This window comes from Limanda limanda, chromosome 17, assembly GCF_963576545.1.
Source record: "Limanda limanda chromosome 17, fLimLim1.1, whole genome shotgun sequence".
Lineage (NCBI taxonomy): Eukaryota > Metazoa > Chordata > Actinopteri > Pleuronectiformes > Pleuronectidae > Limanda > Limanda limanda.
The window spans coordinates 11631144-11649564 of NC_083652.1; the positions used below are offsets into that span (position 1 = coordinate 11631144).

An 18421-nucleotide genomic window follows, 5' to 3' on the forward strand; every position below is an offset into this window, starting at 1 on the left:
ACATGGCAATCAAATGAATGAACTGAAAGAACAGGTGTTCAAAGTTGTATTTAACACAGGGTGAACAGGACGAAGTGTTGGACAGGAAGAAACTGCTGAGCTCAGCAGAGTAATAGTTCAGTTATTATAAAAGCAATGTACAACGAGCTCACTGTAAAAAAGTCAAATAAAATACACAACTAAAACTATACATTCAAAGGTGCAGTGGGACTTTCATTGCAGATGATGTAACAACTTTAACTGTATGGAGTGTGTGTGAATAATTATTGCACTGTGTGTGTGTGTGTGTGTGTGTGTGTGTGTGTGTGTGTGTGTGTGTGTGTGTGTGTGTGTGTGTGCGTGTTATAGAGCAGTAACTACAAGATAAAATAAAGGATATAAATGATCAAAACAGACTAAGTGCAGAAATAGAAGGAAGCACATCTGGAGTCTAGCTCTTAAGTGGATAAGGAGTAAATATCTATTCAGAAAACGAGTTATTGTTATGAACAGCTGGTTGGATGTTAGTTTAGAACCTTTGTACCATTATGATGATTCAATCACTTTAATACTGTGTTATAATGTTTTATTCAGGATTTTGAATATCCGGAACCAGACAGTCACAGCCGCGTGTTCCACCCTGAGGCGTTTTGTCGACGCACCTGAAACCACTTCCGGGTTGCTCGGTGCTCACCAGGAAGTGCGAGGGGACAGATGTGTCTCCTGTCTCAGCTCAGTTGTCTCATGTCTGCGGCCTCGTCCTCTTCCTTGTTGACCCGTCCCGAGTCCACTCGTCCATAGAAGACGGGGACACGAGCCGCCGGAGGACACACAATCGTTACACAACAATGCCCCGCAGAAAGGTAAGGCTGCTGTGAGCTGCAGCTCGGACACACAACAACAACAACAACAACAACAGCAGCAGCAGCAGGACGCCACGGCTAACGTTGGCTCACACCCCGCTTGTGTGTGTTGATGTGTGGCTGTGCGACACACACTCAGTGAGTTAACGAGAGTGTGCGTTGATTCTCAGCTGCCATGTTGTGTGTCTGCTACACGCTAAGCCCACGCCTGTTTCCTGCTGAGTGGCAGCAGGTTTGTGTGGTTGTTGTGGACGCGTTGTGTGTCTCCTCGGATCCGCGGAGGTGTGAACACTTGTGTGTTGTGACCTCGGGTTGTGTGTTTGCGACGCTGGTTCCCGCTGAACGTCGCTAACGTGGAGATCAACGGGAACGAGCTGTTCTTCAAAACAACGCTGTGATTGGTCAGAACGGGGAAAGCGTCGCGGTGATTGGTTCGACCCTCTCAGTCCCCGCCCCCTCTCGAATGTGATTGGTCCCCTGTGAAGCTGTCAAACACGTTCGCGCTTCGTGTTGTTGTTTATTTCTCCTGTAAACTTCACAAATGGTTTGTTTCACAGCACAAACCTTATGAATTGAGATGAAAGACCATTAACTGAGATATTATGAATATTTATTTTTCACATGTTCGTCCTAGATTATTATTCATGTGCAATTTCATCATATTATGTTCAAAATAATGGGCAATATTCTCTATTGTTAACCCTATTATCCGCTTCATGTGCCTTTATTCCCTTTCTTTTAGTTTCTATTCCATTCATATTTTTCTATATTTTTGTTATATTGTTATATTCATATTTTTCTAAAGTTAAGTTATTTCCTTACAGCATTAGCTTTGTTATCCTTAAGTGCTTATTGATGCCTATTTTTGACTCTTGCTGCTGTAATATTGCAAATTTCCCCAAAGTGGGACTAATAAAGGATTATCTTATCTTATTTTCATTTCCATTTGGAACATTCTGCATTTACTCCGTATACTTTATATTTTCAGACTTAAGACTAATGTATTTTGTGTGTATTGTACTGTAATCTTGGATCTGTTGTTATTTTAAACAATGCATTGGTTAATTTATATGCACTGGTTTTGGGCATCGTCTTATATAAAACTCTATTATTTGGATTCTGGACGAGGGGAATATGTAGTAAGAAAATACAAATTAGATTAAAAACAGAATAAAAATATAAATGTTATATGCAATGTCTGGCAGTTTTATAAATGTGCAATATAAAGGTAAAAGTCGTGTAATTGTCCAAATTCTTTGTAAAGAGCAATATGTGCAGCAGTTTTTTCTTTTCTTTTCTTGGGATAATAAACATATGGAATTAGTGTAAAAACATCGATGCATCCTATGAGTGCATCATATTTCCTGAGATGATATCTTGCATCCCTGCGAGCTGTTATTTCAGTGGATGCACGCGCTCCACATGCAGCGTGTTCCCTGAAATGCAAATGACATGTTGGCGGATGCTCCTCACCCCACCCCCCACTCCGCCCCCCACCCCACCCCCCACCACAGCCGGGTCTGGAGGAGAATGAGAGCCTCAGATTTCAGCCTCACTTCACTCGCTCCGCGTGCTGCTCGCTGTTATTTGGACATTTCATGTATTCATTTGTTCATTTAGGATGTTTGGAAATTAGAGTTAATCGATTTAACAGACCAGAGATTAATATATATATTATATGTTATTTATATCTCCATTACACGTTGTGTATGAGCCGGGCTCGGAACATTGTCCGGTGTGTGAGCATCGCGATGAGAGGCTGCAGAGGAGAAGTGACGGGATGACGCTCCTCCCGCAGAATGGGAGCTTTGTTGAATTATCCGCTGGTAAAACAAAGAAACCAGTAGAACCAGTCGCGTTCGGCCTGGAGCTCTGTTCACGGATCTGTGCGCAGATCATCTCGACCTGACGCTGTTTCTGCTCCTTGTCTCCAGAGAACCGCCGGAAGCAGCTCGGACGGGACCGAGGACTCGGATTTTTCCGCCGACCTCGAACAAGTCGAAGTTCCCGAGAGCGCGCACACGCGCAGCAGCACGCGCCTGACGCGCGCGTCCCTGCGCCTCAGCCGAAGCTCACAAGGTAAAAGTTTGATGGAAGATGATAAATTACAGGAGACTCATGAACCTAGTGAATCTATTATACAGTTATAACCCATATAGAAACAAGACAGACTTTACAATAACAATAATAATCATAGTTATAAAGCACATGATACAAATACAGATGGAAGTACACAAATAATAATGATTATATAATAATAGAGATAAAAGAAAAATGATAACCTGGCCTTACAAGTGAATTCAGTTATAAGAAGACAACCTCTTAGTCTGATTTACCTCCTCAGGAAATCAGTTAATAATAAGTTTATTAACCTTTAATATAAAACCAGGCTTCACACTTTTATCTTGTTTTAGACTTTAGAAAGTTAGAGGAACCGTTTTCCCTTGTAAGTTTAATCAAACTTTTTTGTTATTATATCACAGTTGGGTTTTTTGTGAACTCTTCTGTTTATCATACATATTTAATATCCACACAAACCAAATCTGTCTACATGCAGTGCAATTTATTTATTTAATATAAGTCCTTACGATGAGATATCTTCATCCAGAGACCACTTCCCACTGGCTTTTATATGAGCAGTGATAAAGCATGAATTGGTTGAGACTGCCCCCCCCCCCCCCCCTTCACTGCAGAGAGAGAAAGGCCGACTCTGTTCCCTCTGCTGTTTGTTGCTGAGAGAAGTGCGAGTCTTCACTGAGGCTCAGCACAGAGTTCGCTCCAGACATTTCAGAAGTTCAGTCCTCCTTCCTGTGGGGGGGGGATCAGACTCCTCACAACCACTGAGGCCGCTCGCTAAACAAGTAACTCCTTCTTCTTCTTCTTCTTCTCACCATCTTTGTTTGGAGTTGCTCAGACTACTAATCTAGAATCTGGAAAACATTTAATGCCTCTGCTCTAAAAATGTTTCTGCACTCCAGTGATGCAACCAACAATTATCTCCAATATCATCTGACTGTTTATTGTCATCAACAGTCAGAAGATTATCAACCTTGACTATGTTTACATGGACATTCAAAAGGATTCACCTTATTCAGAATAAGACAAATATGATATCTTGCTAATAGACTATGCCATTGGTTGTGTTGTTATTCTTTAAGTTTATGAGGAAGGTTATTTAGTTTAAATAAAGCCGGATACTTTCAGGTCTCATACATTTCCTGTCCTCTCCTCCTCTCCTCCTCTCCTCCTCTCCTCCTCTCCTCTCCTCTCCTCTCCTCTCCTCTCCTCTCCTCTCCTCTCCTCTCCTCTCCTCTCCTCTCCTCTCCTCTCCTCTCCTCCTCTCCTCTCCTCTCCTCTCCTCTCCTCTCCTCTCCTCTCCCAGATAACGGCAGCTCAGTGAGGAGCAGTTCTCCTGCAGCAGTGGGATCCGATGAAGGCCTGGACTCGGCACCGGAACCGGCAACTCGCTCAGCAGTGACGGCGTCCGTCTTCTCCTCCGGGCGCAGGGTCACACGCAGCCAACAGGGAGCGACAAACAACACAGCCAAAAGATACCCGCTGCGCCAGAGTCGGTCGTCGGGGTCCGAGACTGAGGCTAATGGTGAGAGGATGAGAAGGAGGAGAGGAACAGACTGATGAGTGGACTGGGAAGGAGGAGAGAACAAGGGATGACATTAAGATGAGGGGGGGGGGGGTCTGTGTGTGTCCTTCATTCATTGTGGTGCTAATATCATCTGGCCTGTCTGTTATCACAGCTTGTTCCTGATCACAAAGAAAACAAATGTGTCTGAGCACAGATCCAGGACATGTGTTGTCACTGGAATGAATGAATGAATGAATGAATGAATGAATGAATGAATGAATGAGTGAGTGATTGAATGAATGAATGAATGAATGATTGAGTGAATGAATGAATGACCTCACACAGACCAGGAGCTGCTGTTGTCTCACTTCAGCCACTGGAAGGAAAAGCACATTCATCTGTAATTTGATTGTGAGCTTATTCAATTTGATCATTCGTCATCTTAACAGTGAGTCATCGTGTTAGAAGATAGTAAGTTTGATGTCACAACCCTAACCCTAACCCAATACACAGTTAATCATGATTTATAAGAATCATAATTAACCATCATTTTAGTTATGTCTCACAAATCTAATTTATTTGCTCAATACAAGAAGGTAACAGATGTTAAGCTGTGGACATTAACACATGTGAAATTTAAGTGTGGAGTTAATGTGCTCAAATTAAAATTAAAGGCAGAAATGACATGGAGTAAAAATGTATTATCACATCATTTAGTTATTAAAATGACTAGTAATGGTAAACATTTAAATGTATTACAAATACAAAACAACAAGAGCCATACAATGGTCCCCAGTAGAAAGTCATATTAAATATTTAAGAAAATTCATTAATTGGATCACACCAAATCACCTTTGTTGATGAAGAAAGCTGAAAATCTGTAATCCAATTAAATAATATAATGAATTCAATATATCTCTGTCACAGATAATTAGCACTTTTGACAAACAATGAATCCCCACGAGTAAACAATAACAAAAATAACAACGTAACAATCATCATTATCCAAACGGCAGAAATAGATTTTTTACTTTACAGTGTCTACGTCTCTCAAGTCTTTCTTGTCCTGATTGGCTCAGCAGATCTCAAGCCGTCCGAGGACCGGGACGAGACCCCCCCCCGCACGCCGACGGGCAACGCCCCCTCCTCGGAGTCGGACATCGAGGTTTCCAGCCCGAGCAACGACCTTGTGTCCTCCAGCAACGATATAGTAGTTTCACAAGAGGAGGACGAGAGATTGGCTAAAGAGCTGTCGCTGAAAGAGGCCGCCGCCCACGACCTCTCTCACCGGCCCAAGCGACGGCGCTTCCACGAGAGTTACAACTTCAACATGAAGTGTCCGACGCCCGGGTGCAACTCGCTGGGTGAGGCCACACCCCCGCTGTGGCGTCCTGCTCTCATAGAGCTTCTCTGAGCTTCCTGTCTTTATTTGTCCTTCCCTCTCTGTCCCTCCACATCAGGTCATCTAACAGGGAGACATGAGAGACACTTCTCCATCTCAGGATGTCCTCTCTACCACAATCTGTCTGCGGACGAGTGCAAGGTACACAAGCACACACACACACACACGTCATCAGAAGAATCCACTGTGTTGCTTTAAAACAGAAACTAGTTCTGTCTGTAATCTTAAAGTTTCTCTTCTGACATTTTATTTTGTGGTATTTCTTGACAACTATTTCCCACATTGGAGTAAAAATACGTTATTGTTAATATCCCACTGGGACCAAGTGTCCAGTGGATAAAACTGAAGGAATCCAACAGAATCAAATTGAAGTAGTCAAGCTGTGAAACCTCCAGGAAGGTGGGGGTGTGTGTGTGGGGGGGGGGGGCTGTGCCATGTTTCTGCTGCAGGGCTGCTTGTGAGTGGCTGCTGGTGTTAGACAGTGTTGATGTTTTGTCAGGGCAAGGCATCGACCCGCGACAAACAGGCCGAGGAGAGAACACTGTCGCACCGTCAGGATGAGAACAGACATTCCACCAGGAACCAGGTAACGCACAACACACACACAAGTGCATCAGGCAAACCTGACGCACACTCACACGTAACAACACACAGGTGTACAAACCCTTTCTCCTGTTTCATTCTATTTCACATGTCGGACTCACTTCATCTTGAGCTGAAGGTGTGTCTGTGTGCGCTGAGGGGAATCCCCCTGTGATGCTCTTAAAGCAGCAGCTCCTCAAAAGGCACCGTATGAAATTTATATACACAATATAACATAAGAATATTTTTTTTTTAATTGAACTAAATAAGGATTTCGAACGGAACTTTCTTTTGAAAAGACTATCACAACAAACAAGAGAATACAGGGAAGATGAGTGAAGAGCTCCCCTCTTCTAACCCCTCCTTTATTGTTTGAATTATGTGTGTATATGTTTATTATGTTTTATTATTTATTATGTTATAATATATACTTTATTGATTATGTTTTTTGTTAAGTGTGTTTAGTAAAGTGCCGGCTTGAATTTAAAGTACCTGGTCTCTGGCTTATTATTTATGCTTTCACCCAACTCCTCGGAACCCAGAACCTAGAACTAATCCAGTATTTGGCCCATTAGAGGTAAATGCTACATGTACAAAATGGTAACATACACACTATGCAATCCATAATGTTGCAGCAAAACACATGTTAGACAAATGTAATCCATACAATCTTAAAGTAAGGAGGAAGGTGGGAGGGGTTTCAAGGACAGGAATGATATGGAACAAGAAAAAGATGAACACATTGCAACATATTGGTTATTGCATCCACAGAAAACACAAATATAATCGTAAAAGTTGTCCATGTTTTACAAGCGACTGATCAAATGACCTCAGTGAGTAACTCTGCTCGTTTCATTCTCACTCCCTTAAAAGGTCAGGGGTCAAACTGCCTCTTTTGAAAGGTTTGTGTGTTTCAGGCTCCGACCGAGCGGCAGCTGCGCTACAAGGAGAAGGTGACGGAGCTGAGGAGGAAGAGGAACTCCGGCCTCAACAAGGAGCAGAAGGACAAGTACATGGTGAGTGGGGGGGGGGGCGAAGACTGAACGTGTGTGATATGTCAAACTTACGCATTTGTCCATATTGTCCATATTTCTCCCCTGCGTGTACAGGAGCACCGTCAGAGCCACGGGGGGGGCCGGGAGCCGCTGCTGGAGAACATCACCAGCGACTACGACCTGGAGCTGTTCAGGAAAGCGCAGGCACGTGCCTCGGACGACCTTGTAAGAGAGAAAACTCATCCTCACCCCCCCGCCCACACCCCCCCCCTGCTGTTCTCCTTCCTCCTTATTTTTTTGTCCCCTCCTTTCTGCCTTACTCCTCTTCTTCTCTGTTTCAGTCTGCAAACCCTCCTCTGCAGCCAAAGGAGGAGTCTGAGATATTTTTGGTAGTTTGGAGAATCACTTCCTGTTGTTCTGTATTTCCTTTGCTCTGTTAGACTCGTTCGGATGAGACGACTTTGTTATTTTCAATCAGTTTCTTGTCGAACCTTCACTGTAACGTTTCAGCCTCTGAGGTAGAAAAGGCAGACGCTCACTTTCAGGTGCAAACACTTTATTCAGATACATGACAGGACTTCACAGCTGTCATTGGTTTACCTGCTAAATAACCTTTAAAAAGTAATTCACCAATTATCATGTTTAAAATGTCTATGTTCTTTTTGTCTTTGTTGTAGTGGCATGGTAATAAATAAAGTAGTTAATCTTAAACTTGTTCCTATTCAAAGCTTTAAACATCTTAAGTCCAGTTTTAGAGATTTAGAAAATAACTTCCCTTAAAATCCTTTTACACACACATTCCTTCATATGAAGCCTTTTCTTGTTTGTTCCTCATCCTATGATTTACCAACATCTTTACAGTTATTTTGTGGATTTTTCTGTGACTGGTTTCCTCCACTGAGGTTCCTCCTAAGTTTGATCTTTGGCTCAACAGATCCTCTTCCCTGCATAATTGAGATCTCTTCCTCTTCCTCACCCCTCTGTCTGCTCGCCTGCCCTCTCTTCTTGTCCTCTTTATACCTTGTCCCTCCGTCTTCTCCTCCCTGCTGGCGTGGCCCGTACAGGAGAAGCTCCGTCTGTCCGGCCAGGTGTCGGAAGGCAGCAACATGATAAAGACCATCGTGTTTGGTCGCTACGAGCTGGACACCTGGTACCACTCTCCCTATCCGGAGGAGTACGCCCGCCTGGGGAGACTCTACATGTGCGAGTTCTGCCTGAAGTATATGAAGAGCCAGACCATTCTACGCAGGCACATGGTGAGGCAGCTCTCTGGAGGCATCTGCAGACCCGGACTTCTTATTTCTGGTTCTGCTCAAAATACAGTGTTTGTTTGCTCTGTTTTCCTTCTGTCAAAGGCCAAGTGTGTGTGGAAGCATCCTCCGGGCGACGAGATCTACAGGAAGGGAAACATCTCCGTCTTTGAAGTGGATGGAAAGAAGAACAAGGTAAATGTCCTCCTGACTTCCTTCCAGACGGTCCAGGAATCATTGATCCTCTTGTGTTTTATTGGAAACCTCTCGAGAAGCAAAGTGAGCTGTCAATGACTGGGGGGGGTTGAGAGGAAGTGACACGATTCAGATAAATCCATCGTCTTGTGTTCCGCTGTGGACGGACGCAGACTATCTACACATCTTCTACCTGAATGTAACACTCCTCTTAACCCAGTATCCAGGGAACTTTTACACAAAGACACAAACACACTGACAAGGAAACACAACATTGTGTAAATCATACAGATTGTCCTTCCTCACAGATTTACTGCCAGAACCTGTGTTTGCTGGCCAAACTCTTCCTGGACCACAAGACCCTGTATTACGACGTGGAACCTTTCCTCTTCTATGTGATGACGGAAGCTGACAACACCGGCTGCCACCTCGTCGGATACTTCTCCAAGGTGCAACACGCACGTGCTACATCTTATACGTTTGAATTATTATTATACAGAGAGACTGTGGAGACGAGAACAGAAGAAAGTGTGTTTTCACTGTCTGAGTTTTGTCAGTGCAGTGAACTTTCATTAAGTCTCTCTGTTTTAAAATGTTTTTATATCCTCTGCCTGTGTAAGAATCACTAACCTCAACCTTGAAGAACTTGTCTCAGGTGATTGGACGTGTTTATGATTGATTGTCTTTCTGCAGGAGAAGAATTCCTTCCTAAACTATAACGTGTCCTGCATCCTCACCATGCCTCAGTACATGAGGCAGGGCTATGGCAAGATGCTCATCGACTTCAGTGAGTACAGACACAGTGTGTGAATTCATCTGTCGCGACTCTCACACATTCACTGAACTCCGTTTCCCCCCGGGGCGAATTCCTCCTCAGCCGATCAGCCCTGTGATTGGTTGTTGTGTTACCTTGAGAGGACGTTTGACAGTGAAACTACTAAAATCTTTAAAATCTCTTTCACCAGGTTACCTGCTGTCTAAGGTGGAGGAGAAGGTGGGTTCACCCGAGCGTCCTCTGTCCGACCTGGGCCTCATCAGCTACCGCAGCTACTGGAAGGAGGTGCTGCTGCGCTACCTGAACAGTTTCCAGGGCAAGGAGATCTCCATCAAAGGTCAGGAGAGGAGCACAGGGCATTATAGAAAGAGGCTGCAGCAGTTCAGGAGAGAGGACGTTTGAAATAAAACCAACGAGTAACCAGCCCCAGACGGCATGACACTGTGTACAACTTCCTGTTGTGTGTGCACCTCTGTGAATGGATTAGTGTTGCACGGTGTACCGGTACTAGAAAGGTACCGCGGTACCCTTACGTTAAAAACGATACGGTTTAGCATATTTTTAGTACCGGTACTTTATTATAATAGCAGGCAAAGAGAGCGCACTCTCTGCTCCGCTCCCTGTCCCGCTGACTGCATGCATTGACTGCGAGGGGCGGGGCTACCCAGCTCTCACACATGCAACAGGCAGCTTCACTCACAGCGAGTGATCCCAGGGAGGCATGGCTGAGCCGACCGTCCTCGGCTTGTTGAAAGTGATTCTCTCTCAAACTGTGTGGCACAATGGGCGGAGACATAACAGATGGAGCGCGCCACCGGGAGAGGGGGGGGGATGTGAGGCGGGACTGTAACGTCCGCATCTCTTTCACGGCGGAACACTAAAACAAGTCGTTTTTTCTCCGGAGCCGGGGGGTGGGGGGGGGGTCTCATCCCGCGGCTCCTCGGCCCCTCTGCAGCGCTCCCTGTGCAGTGTTCATATGTCGAACGGGAACGTCACGTTCATTTGTCAAATCAGCTTCGTATCAGACCAGCATGAAAAAAACAGGAGCGGGCGTGTGTGTGTGTGCCCCGGGGCCCCGCCCCCACTCACTCGCTCAGTGGGCATGTTTTTACTGTTTTTTCACCTCAAACACACATCTGTAAAATTATATAACTCATACTTGTGGAAATAACTATGTAGTCATATAGTCAGATACGGACAATAGGCCTACATCGCCGTGTATAATCAATGCTATGATGTCACCATGTAGTTTTCATTAAAATCTTTCTGTAGGCTAATACTAATATGAATACCATTTGTTAAGTGTTCAAAAAGCTGGGCAGGAACAAGCTGGTAAAAAAGGGAACCTTACAGATGTTTTATTTATTACTATCATAAATAAATATACCAGTATCGTATTTGTGGTATCGTACCGTATTTGTGGTATCGTATCGAAAGTATCGAGTATCGTGATATTTTGGCAGGTATAGTATCGAAGTCATAATTTTGGTATCGTGACAACACTAGAATGGATCAGCACCGAGTCAGTGTTAACGTGACGAGTCGTCCAGAACTAGGTCACTTCAAACCCATTCAGGCAGCGAGCGGGAGACGGCGTGCTCAGCACATCGGTTTCATTCTTCTGTTTCTCCCGTTACCTGAGAAAATCCTTGTTGCTGTCATGAACAGAAAAATGAGATGAAGAGTCTGCCGCCATGTTGGTGGATCTGTGAGCGAAATGCAGAAAATAATAATAATCAAAACCCTTCGTAACTACAGCAACCATCAGTGTGATGAAACTGCAAATGGTTCAGTAATAACACTCTATTCTATCTCTTTAGAGCTTTTTATCTTCTTCCTTTTCTTTTGAGTTTGTTCTTTGAGTCTCTGCACGTCTTTTGGAATATTGACAGATGTTTTCATACACAATAAAGGAGATGATTTCTCTCAGTGCTCCCAGCCTGCACTCTGCGTTCTCTCAGTGTTGTGGAGACGAGCAGCTCATCACATCGCACACACGGGGTTGTGTCATCGTTTGATTAGTTCTAACTACACCACTGGGTTTCCACGTTCCTGTGAATGTCATATTTCTGCATCAGTTTTATGTTGCTGTGACAACAGTAATTCTGTTGGTTCATAGTCGCAGCCAGTATCTGCTCTGGTGAGGCAGCAGCAGTCCAAAGGGAAATTCCTCCGTAACTTTGGGATAGATGATTTGGTTCTGGGCCTTCTCGTCCCCCACAGAAGGAATTGTAGTAACTTTTCTTTTCACTAACTTTTCCTCCACAGCACCAGCCTGTTTCATCCCAGAGTCTGACCTCCTCCCTCTGGTTTTACTCCTCTGTTCACAGAGATCAGTCAGGAGACGGCGGTGAACCCGGTGGATATCGTCAGCACATTGCAGTCGCTCCAGATGCTCAAATACTGGAAGGGAAAGCATCTGGTTTTAAAGAGACAGGTAAGAGACAAGGATCCATTTTAAAAAGTCAAACTCCTCTTCATGCTTCTAAACTCACAGGATAAGTTCATTTCAACGAAGATGTTGTTCCTCCTCCTCAGGACCTTATTGATGACTGGAAGGCCAAGGAGACCAAACGGGGAAATGGAAAGACCATAGATCCCACAGCCTTAAAATGGACTCCTCCTAAAGGGACGTAGAGACGCTTCACACTCCAAACACCTTCAACACACACCCAGTCCCATCCTGGCATGCTCACACATCCTGAGATGAACCCTCACACGCACTCTTGTACAAAAAGCTTCTCGCAGCTGCAGTCGTCAGCTTTTACTGTGCATTCCAGCAGTCACTGTCATGACTCGGGAAACTGACTCAGTCCAACAATCGTTTTAAATACGACTAGAAAAAGAAAGTGAAGCACAGCTCGTTGGATGTTTCAAACATTTAAAGATCTGGTTCTGCAAAACCAAGCCTAGAATTAAATTCTTATCTGCACAAAAATATAGTTATAGAACCCAAACATGAGAATTAATGGTCACTAAAAGTGAAACAAGCAAATGCACTGAAAGTTAAAGTGTAACATTAGATTCATGCTTTTCATTTCTTCACAGTTTGAACACTTTCACCTTTTACAATGACTGATACATTTAAAAATGGAGTCTGGCAAATTCTGGTAGCAGCCGTTGAAGTGCTAGCTTCACAGAGGCAAGGGGGGGGGGTCTGACGTGAAACAGGAATGCAAACACTGCAACACAAATACAGGTGTGGACAATGACACGAGCAGAGACGCAACACAATCGATTAAAGTCACATTATACAAAGGAGCATGTCAAATAAATATATTCTCTTATTTATAAATTCATTATTTTAAGTTATCTCTCAAATTGTAATTTAATTAAACAATTCCTACGTTTTATTTATGAGATAGGATTATATACGTGATGATGAACTGAGATTATGGTCCAGCGATGTAGTTGTGTGTTCTCTGCTCCACCTCATTTGTCATCTGATGAGTGAAAGTAATTGTGCGTCGTTAGCGCACCTCCTTCCAGACACCAGACACCCCCACCCCTCCCCCGCTAATCCGATCTCCGACCGCCGGCGTCCGTGCTGCAGTTCGTTCTGAGACACAAACCAGCTGGAGGTGATTAAACTGAACAAGGGTTCAAACTGCTCAAGGAACCGAGACCTCGATTCATCGTCCCGGGCTCCGGAGAAAACAAAGTCCCGTGATCTTAGTTGAATATTAACGATATAGTTTTTATTCTCAATGTAAAACTGCAGCTGGTTTTGGTTGAAAAGTTAATAAGAGACAAAATAAGAACAAATCAAAATGTCCCCCGGAGAAAACAGTGGCTGTTTGAATTCAGAGCAAAAGAATTCCACTTCTCTCTCGTGCAACAAACTCACAATGTCCCCGTATCTAACCGAGCTTTATAGTCTCTTACCAGGAAGCTATAGCTGCCACTGGCCGTGTTCTGTCACCAGGGGCAGGGCGGGTGGCACCACGGGTTCGATTCCCCTCGTACGTTCAGTCAGCGGAGAGGAAGCTCACGGCTCACTAACGCGTCGCTGTGGTTTCTGTGAAGTTCTCAAACATATTTGTCACTTTTTCTACCTCTAAGGTTTTACCACTGTATGAAAGCTCCAACGGCCCATTTCTACCTTCTTCTTTTTTTTATCGTGTGTTAATGTGAAAAATATTTAGCTGTGTTTGCCCAGCAAGGTTTTTTCTTTAATTAGATTTGTAAAAAAAATATGCTATTTATATTCTTAAAACGACATTAACTGCGTAGAACGTACAGTAACAGACCGAGTCTGGTGGAGGACGTCGACTCTGTAGCAATGGCTTTTATTGTGAATAGAAATATTTATTTAAAGATTCTATGTAGATTTGAATGTGTTTTAAAGAACTTACCGGAAATTTCACCCCCTTCAAATACGACCACAGTCATTTTCCTTTTAGAGCCTCATCTGTTATCTGAGCTGAGGTTTGATCAGTCAGAACTTCTGCACATTGTCACAGTCTGTTAACACACACGCTGCTGCAGGAGTCAACACAACAACACAACACACCCTGTGTGCGCTGAGCCCGGGAACACTTCCTGTGGCACGTGAGAGTGGAAGCACAGCTACTCAGAAAGAAAGTGAATCTGTGTATTTCCCCCGAATGTCAAACTGTTCCTTGAAGTGTCCGACAGCAGTTGGCTGTGAAATCGAAGGTGTGTGTCCAGCGACGTCAGATTGAATCAGCTTCTTTCCCATAATGCTTTTTACCTTCTGGATCTTTCGTGTCACAAACATGGACGAATCTTTTTCTTTAGCAAACTACAGACTGATGGTTTTTTGTTCCGTTGCCTTCAAAGTGCTGAGGATGTTTTTCTCTGTGTCTTATTTTCTCGTTTGAATTTGTGTTTAACCTGTTAATATTTTAAAACCTGTTAATATTTTTCTTTAATCTTGTGATTCATGTTCCTGTTTTCTGAAAATCTAAATATCAACAGTTTCAAACGTGATCCTTTTAGCAGCTGTTCTCAATAAACCCCTGAAACGTGCCACTGAGCTAAAGTTTGTTTACAGGAAAGTGCACTTCATTTTTAAAGGGTTTCAAAGTAAAAGTCTGTCCTTAAAAACAACTTCCTGATGATAATGTAACATATGTGTCTGTGGCAATTTAGTTTTAGAGTTAACGTTGAGTTTTGCTTTCGGTGCCTCTAAGTTCATCGTTCAGAGAGAGAAAATGTTCTCACAGAAAATGGACCTGAAAAGGTTCCGGTTAAAACACGTGTCGGTTTCTAAACGTGTCCTTTAAGGAAACCGTCTTTCTTGATGTCTATTTTTGTTTCTCTGGTCTGTTTCTCATCCTGTTGTCTCGTTGTCGTCCTCTGTGCCAGTGGCTGCTATAGACACGCTCAGAGCATTTCACTGATTATTCATTCTCTGGCTCCCAGTTACTAACTCGAGTTCCTCCATCACCTTCCGTAGGCCGGCGCCCTGTCGTAGATCCGCTTCCTGTTCAAATGATGCACACAAAGCAGCGACACACAAATGTAGCGTGGCATCGATGTGTAGCTCAGTTGTGGTTTTTGTATTTGCTTCTACCCGTCGACTTCCTCTTCAATAAACACAAATGGTGATCTTCGATGTGTTGTTTGTGTTCTGACAGTAAAGAGAATCGTTTAGTTTCTGTGATTGACAACGATTGAACATCTGTACGTTCAGTATTGATAAAGCAGCTGATGTGAACCACAGAGCCCAACAAACTTCAGATTTAATATAAGTTTAACACTCTTTTTAATTTATAATTCACACCGTTAACTACACAGCTCAATAAGTCACACAACAATATAATCTGTACCATAACTACAGTTCCATGAGATAAGAAATGCTCTGTTGTCAGAGTATTTAAGCTGCTGAGGTTCGGAACCTGATGGATTCAAAGTGGTTTATTAATTGTACAATATTAAAAAAAGCTAAGATTATCACATCAGATAAACTGTGAAGAGTTTCAAAGTCAAGAAAGTACAGAAACAACTAAATTAACTGATTTGAAGCTTTATTACCTTTTATTTGGACTTTAATATTGTTTCTTTTCAAAAGAGGTTTCACATCTGCAGGTATTTAACTCAGAATAAAGACACACTCAGTTGATGTCATCAGCTTTAATGAATTTGGAATGAAACAAGCCGACGCCCTGAGACGACACAGGGCGCACACGTACATAGTTGTAAATATTATTGATAATATTGATTATAATGGAGATGGGTGGGCGATGGTCCGGGCGGGGGGGGGGGTTCCCGCAGCTTTGAATTGATTTGAGTCCATTGCAGCATATGTTGAGAACATCTGTCCTGAGTGTGATACTCGACAGTCGGTCCTGTTGCTCAGCAACGTACGACTGTATCGGACGTTGTAGTTGAATCAGAGGTGTGATAATGGTTAAGGTGATTTTAATTTTTTTCATCTTTAATAAGATTCCGATTTCCACTCCTCTTCCACATCTGGAAAACAGACAGACACGACAAGATTCAACATATGAGATTATTTACTGCTTTTAAATAATAGATGATACGTTTTATTTCCCTGCTTTTTAGACATTGAATGAAACCTGACAATATGTCCTAAATAAACATTAATAATTAAAGTAAAATCAAGCATTTAAATTAGATTAAGAGACGCAAACAGTTTAGTTTGGTTAAAAAGTAAAACAGAGGCTTGATGCAGATAAAATACAATCAAATCAAAATCAAATCCAGTTTTCATCACCTTCTGCACCTAAACTCCTTCGGCCCATGAGTCCAACAAACATCTCCCCTTTGTTTCCTGCAGACACAAACACAGAAACTACTCGAACAGATGATTTCACCAGCGGAGTTATTCTGCTATTCTGGTAAGAGAAAAAGCACCGCTGACGTTCTAATGGTTTAAACCCACTCACTCTTCCTCCCCAGTCTCACAGGTTGAGATGCACCTGAAATACAAGGGAGGAGGAAAATGTTCAAACAGGAGATGAGTAGGAAATATTAAAACGGGTCACTGGAGAAAAATAAAATCACAAAAGATTATTTGTTTGTCCACCTGAGCTTCTTCCCATCAGGCCGTGGAACTGCTGTGATTTGGAACGCTTGAGAAGGTCTGCGAGCCGAATGCTTATCCCCCTCTCTACTGGGTAGCCCTGCACACACACAGACAGACACACACACACACAGACACACAGACACAAACACGCACAGGGATGAACAGTATATATTTTATATTTTAAACTGTAAACTCGTCCATTTTCTGAATTTATCTGCCAACTGTGATCATTTCTTCTTATCTTAATAATGTGTTAATGTTTTATAACCCTTTTATAACCACTACTTCACCACTTTCCTACTTTCAGGAACAGGATTTTCGTTTGGTTATTTTGAGTGTTGCAGATGTCTAACACAGGATATGACACAGCCCTCTATCATAATTATTATTATAAAAAACATTTATATGAACATTTACACGGCGCTGCAAAAGCAAACCAGGACTGTTCTACATAACTAAACCCAAACAGTCATAATAGACTTCAGAATACAGAGTGCACATAGGGATGTGTGTTTGTGTGTGTGTGTGTGTGTGTGTGTTTGTGTGTGTATGAAACTCATCCCCTTTCCTGTCTCAGTATGTTTATCAGACAGTTGTTGTGTGTGTTCGATCTGTCGCTGCACAGCTGCACATATCTCAGGTCCAACAGCTCATATAACTCATCATGGACGACATGTTTTCCTTTAATAAACCTAATTATAACAGATCACAGCCCATTTTCTGCTTCTGGTAAAAGAAAGAGGAGATTATTTAGCACAATTTTCTACAAGAGCAAACAAATCATCAGCTAAAGTTCGATTTTCTACGATTCGTGATTTCATTTAGTTTGGGTACAGTGAATAGAGTAGGAGTAGTTCCTTCCCTTGGCCACTAGGCGGTTCAGGCTGTGTCTGTGTGGAGCTCTCCGTGGTGCTGAAGTGTAAAACAAACAGGAGACGTAACAGAAAATTAAAACACTTCTTTGGCTGAACACTGATATTACAGGACGTCATATGAGAGGATCTTTAAAAGAGCAATACTAAATGTAGTATTTAATATATATATATATATATATATATATATATATATATATATATATATATATATATATATATATATATATATATATATATATATATATATAATACATATATGCTACTTAGTTCCTCAGGTGTGTTCTACAGGCTCAGTCGGAATCAGGATTATTGCAACAGGCATAGAGGTTTATTTTCTCAGTTTCCTTCATAAAAACAATACATGCAAATCCAAGAAAAATCCAATCTTTAACTGTAAACACTTTTGGAGGATCTTTAGTTTTTTACCTTCCAGTTGTCCACAGTTAATATCTCCCCGTCTTCCTCTGGGCTGGGGAGCGGCGTCCCCAGTGTCCCGATGACCTGCACCAACACGACCACCAGCAGCACGGCCACAAACTTCAGAGCTTCCATCGTCGTCCCAAGGTTCTCGGAGTCAAAGTGGCGGCAGATGGTCAAGAAAATTCTTCCTGAGTCGGACGCATACAGGAGCCAAAGACCTTCAGGACCAGAGCAACGTGTGTTTTCTCCTGCGCTTGCTTGTGCGTTTGCTCCTGAGCGAAGGTCCCTGTTGACTCTTTTTAAACCAGCCCCTGCTCGCTCCTCCCTCCAGCCTCTAGTGTTAAAATCCTGCAGTTCAGATTCTCCGTGTGACTCAGACGTGATGTGCGTAGACACTGAGGAAACTCTGTCTTATCTAAAGCCAACTGACCTCAAACTGTGAACGATGGCTGTGTTGATTAGTTTCTCTCTGTTGCAACTCATCCAG

At 42.9% G+C, this 18421-nt stretch overlaps 1 protein-coding gene across 2 annotated transcripts; it reads left to right on the plus strand.

Moving 5' to 3' along the window:
* Nucleotides 1–678: 678 nt before the first annotated feature.
* LOC133023245 (histone acetyltransferase KAT7-like) lies at nt 679–15203 on the plus strand. Of its 2 annotated transcripts, none has more exons than XM_061090224.1 (15): nt 679–842; nt 2777–2921; nt 4225–4443; nt 5505–5789; nt 5886–5968; nt 6327–6413; nt 7327–7425; nt 7519–7629; nt 8469–8660; nt 8760–8849; nt 9158–9298; nt 9543–9636; nt 9815–9961; nt 11955–12061; nt 12163–15203. In XM_061090224.1, the coding sequence occupies exons 1-15, from the start codon at nt 828–830 to the stop codon at nt 12259–12261; spliced, it is 1914 nt and encodes a 637-aa protein (XP_060946207.1). In that variant the 5' UTR covers nt 679–827; the 3' UTR covers nt 12262–15203. The 2 variants fall into 2 exon arrangements, with proteins under 2 accessions (XP_060946207.1, XP_060946208.1); XM_061090225.1 differs by having other exon boundaries at nt 5508–5789.
* Nucleotides 15204–18421: the final 3218 nt, after the last annotated feature.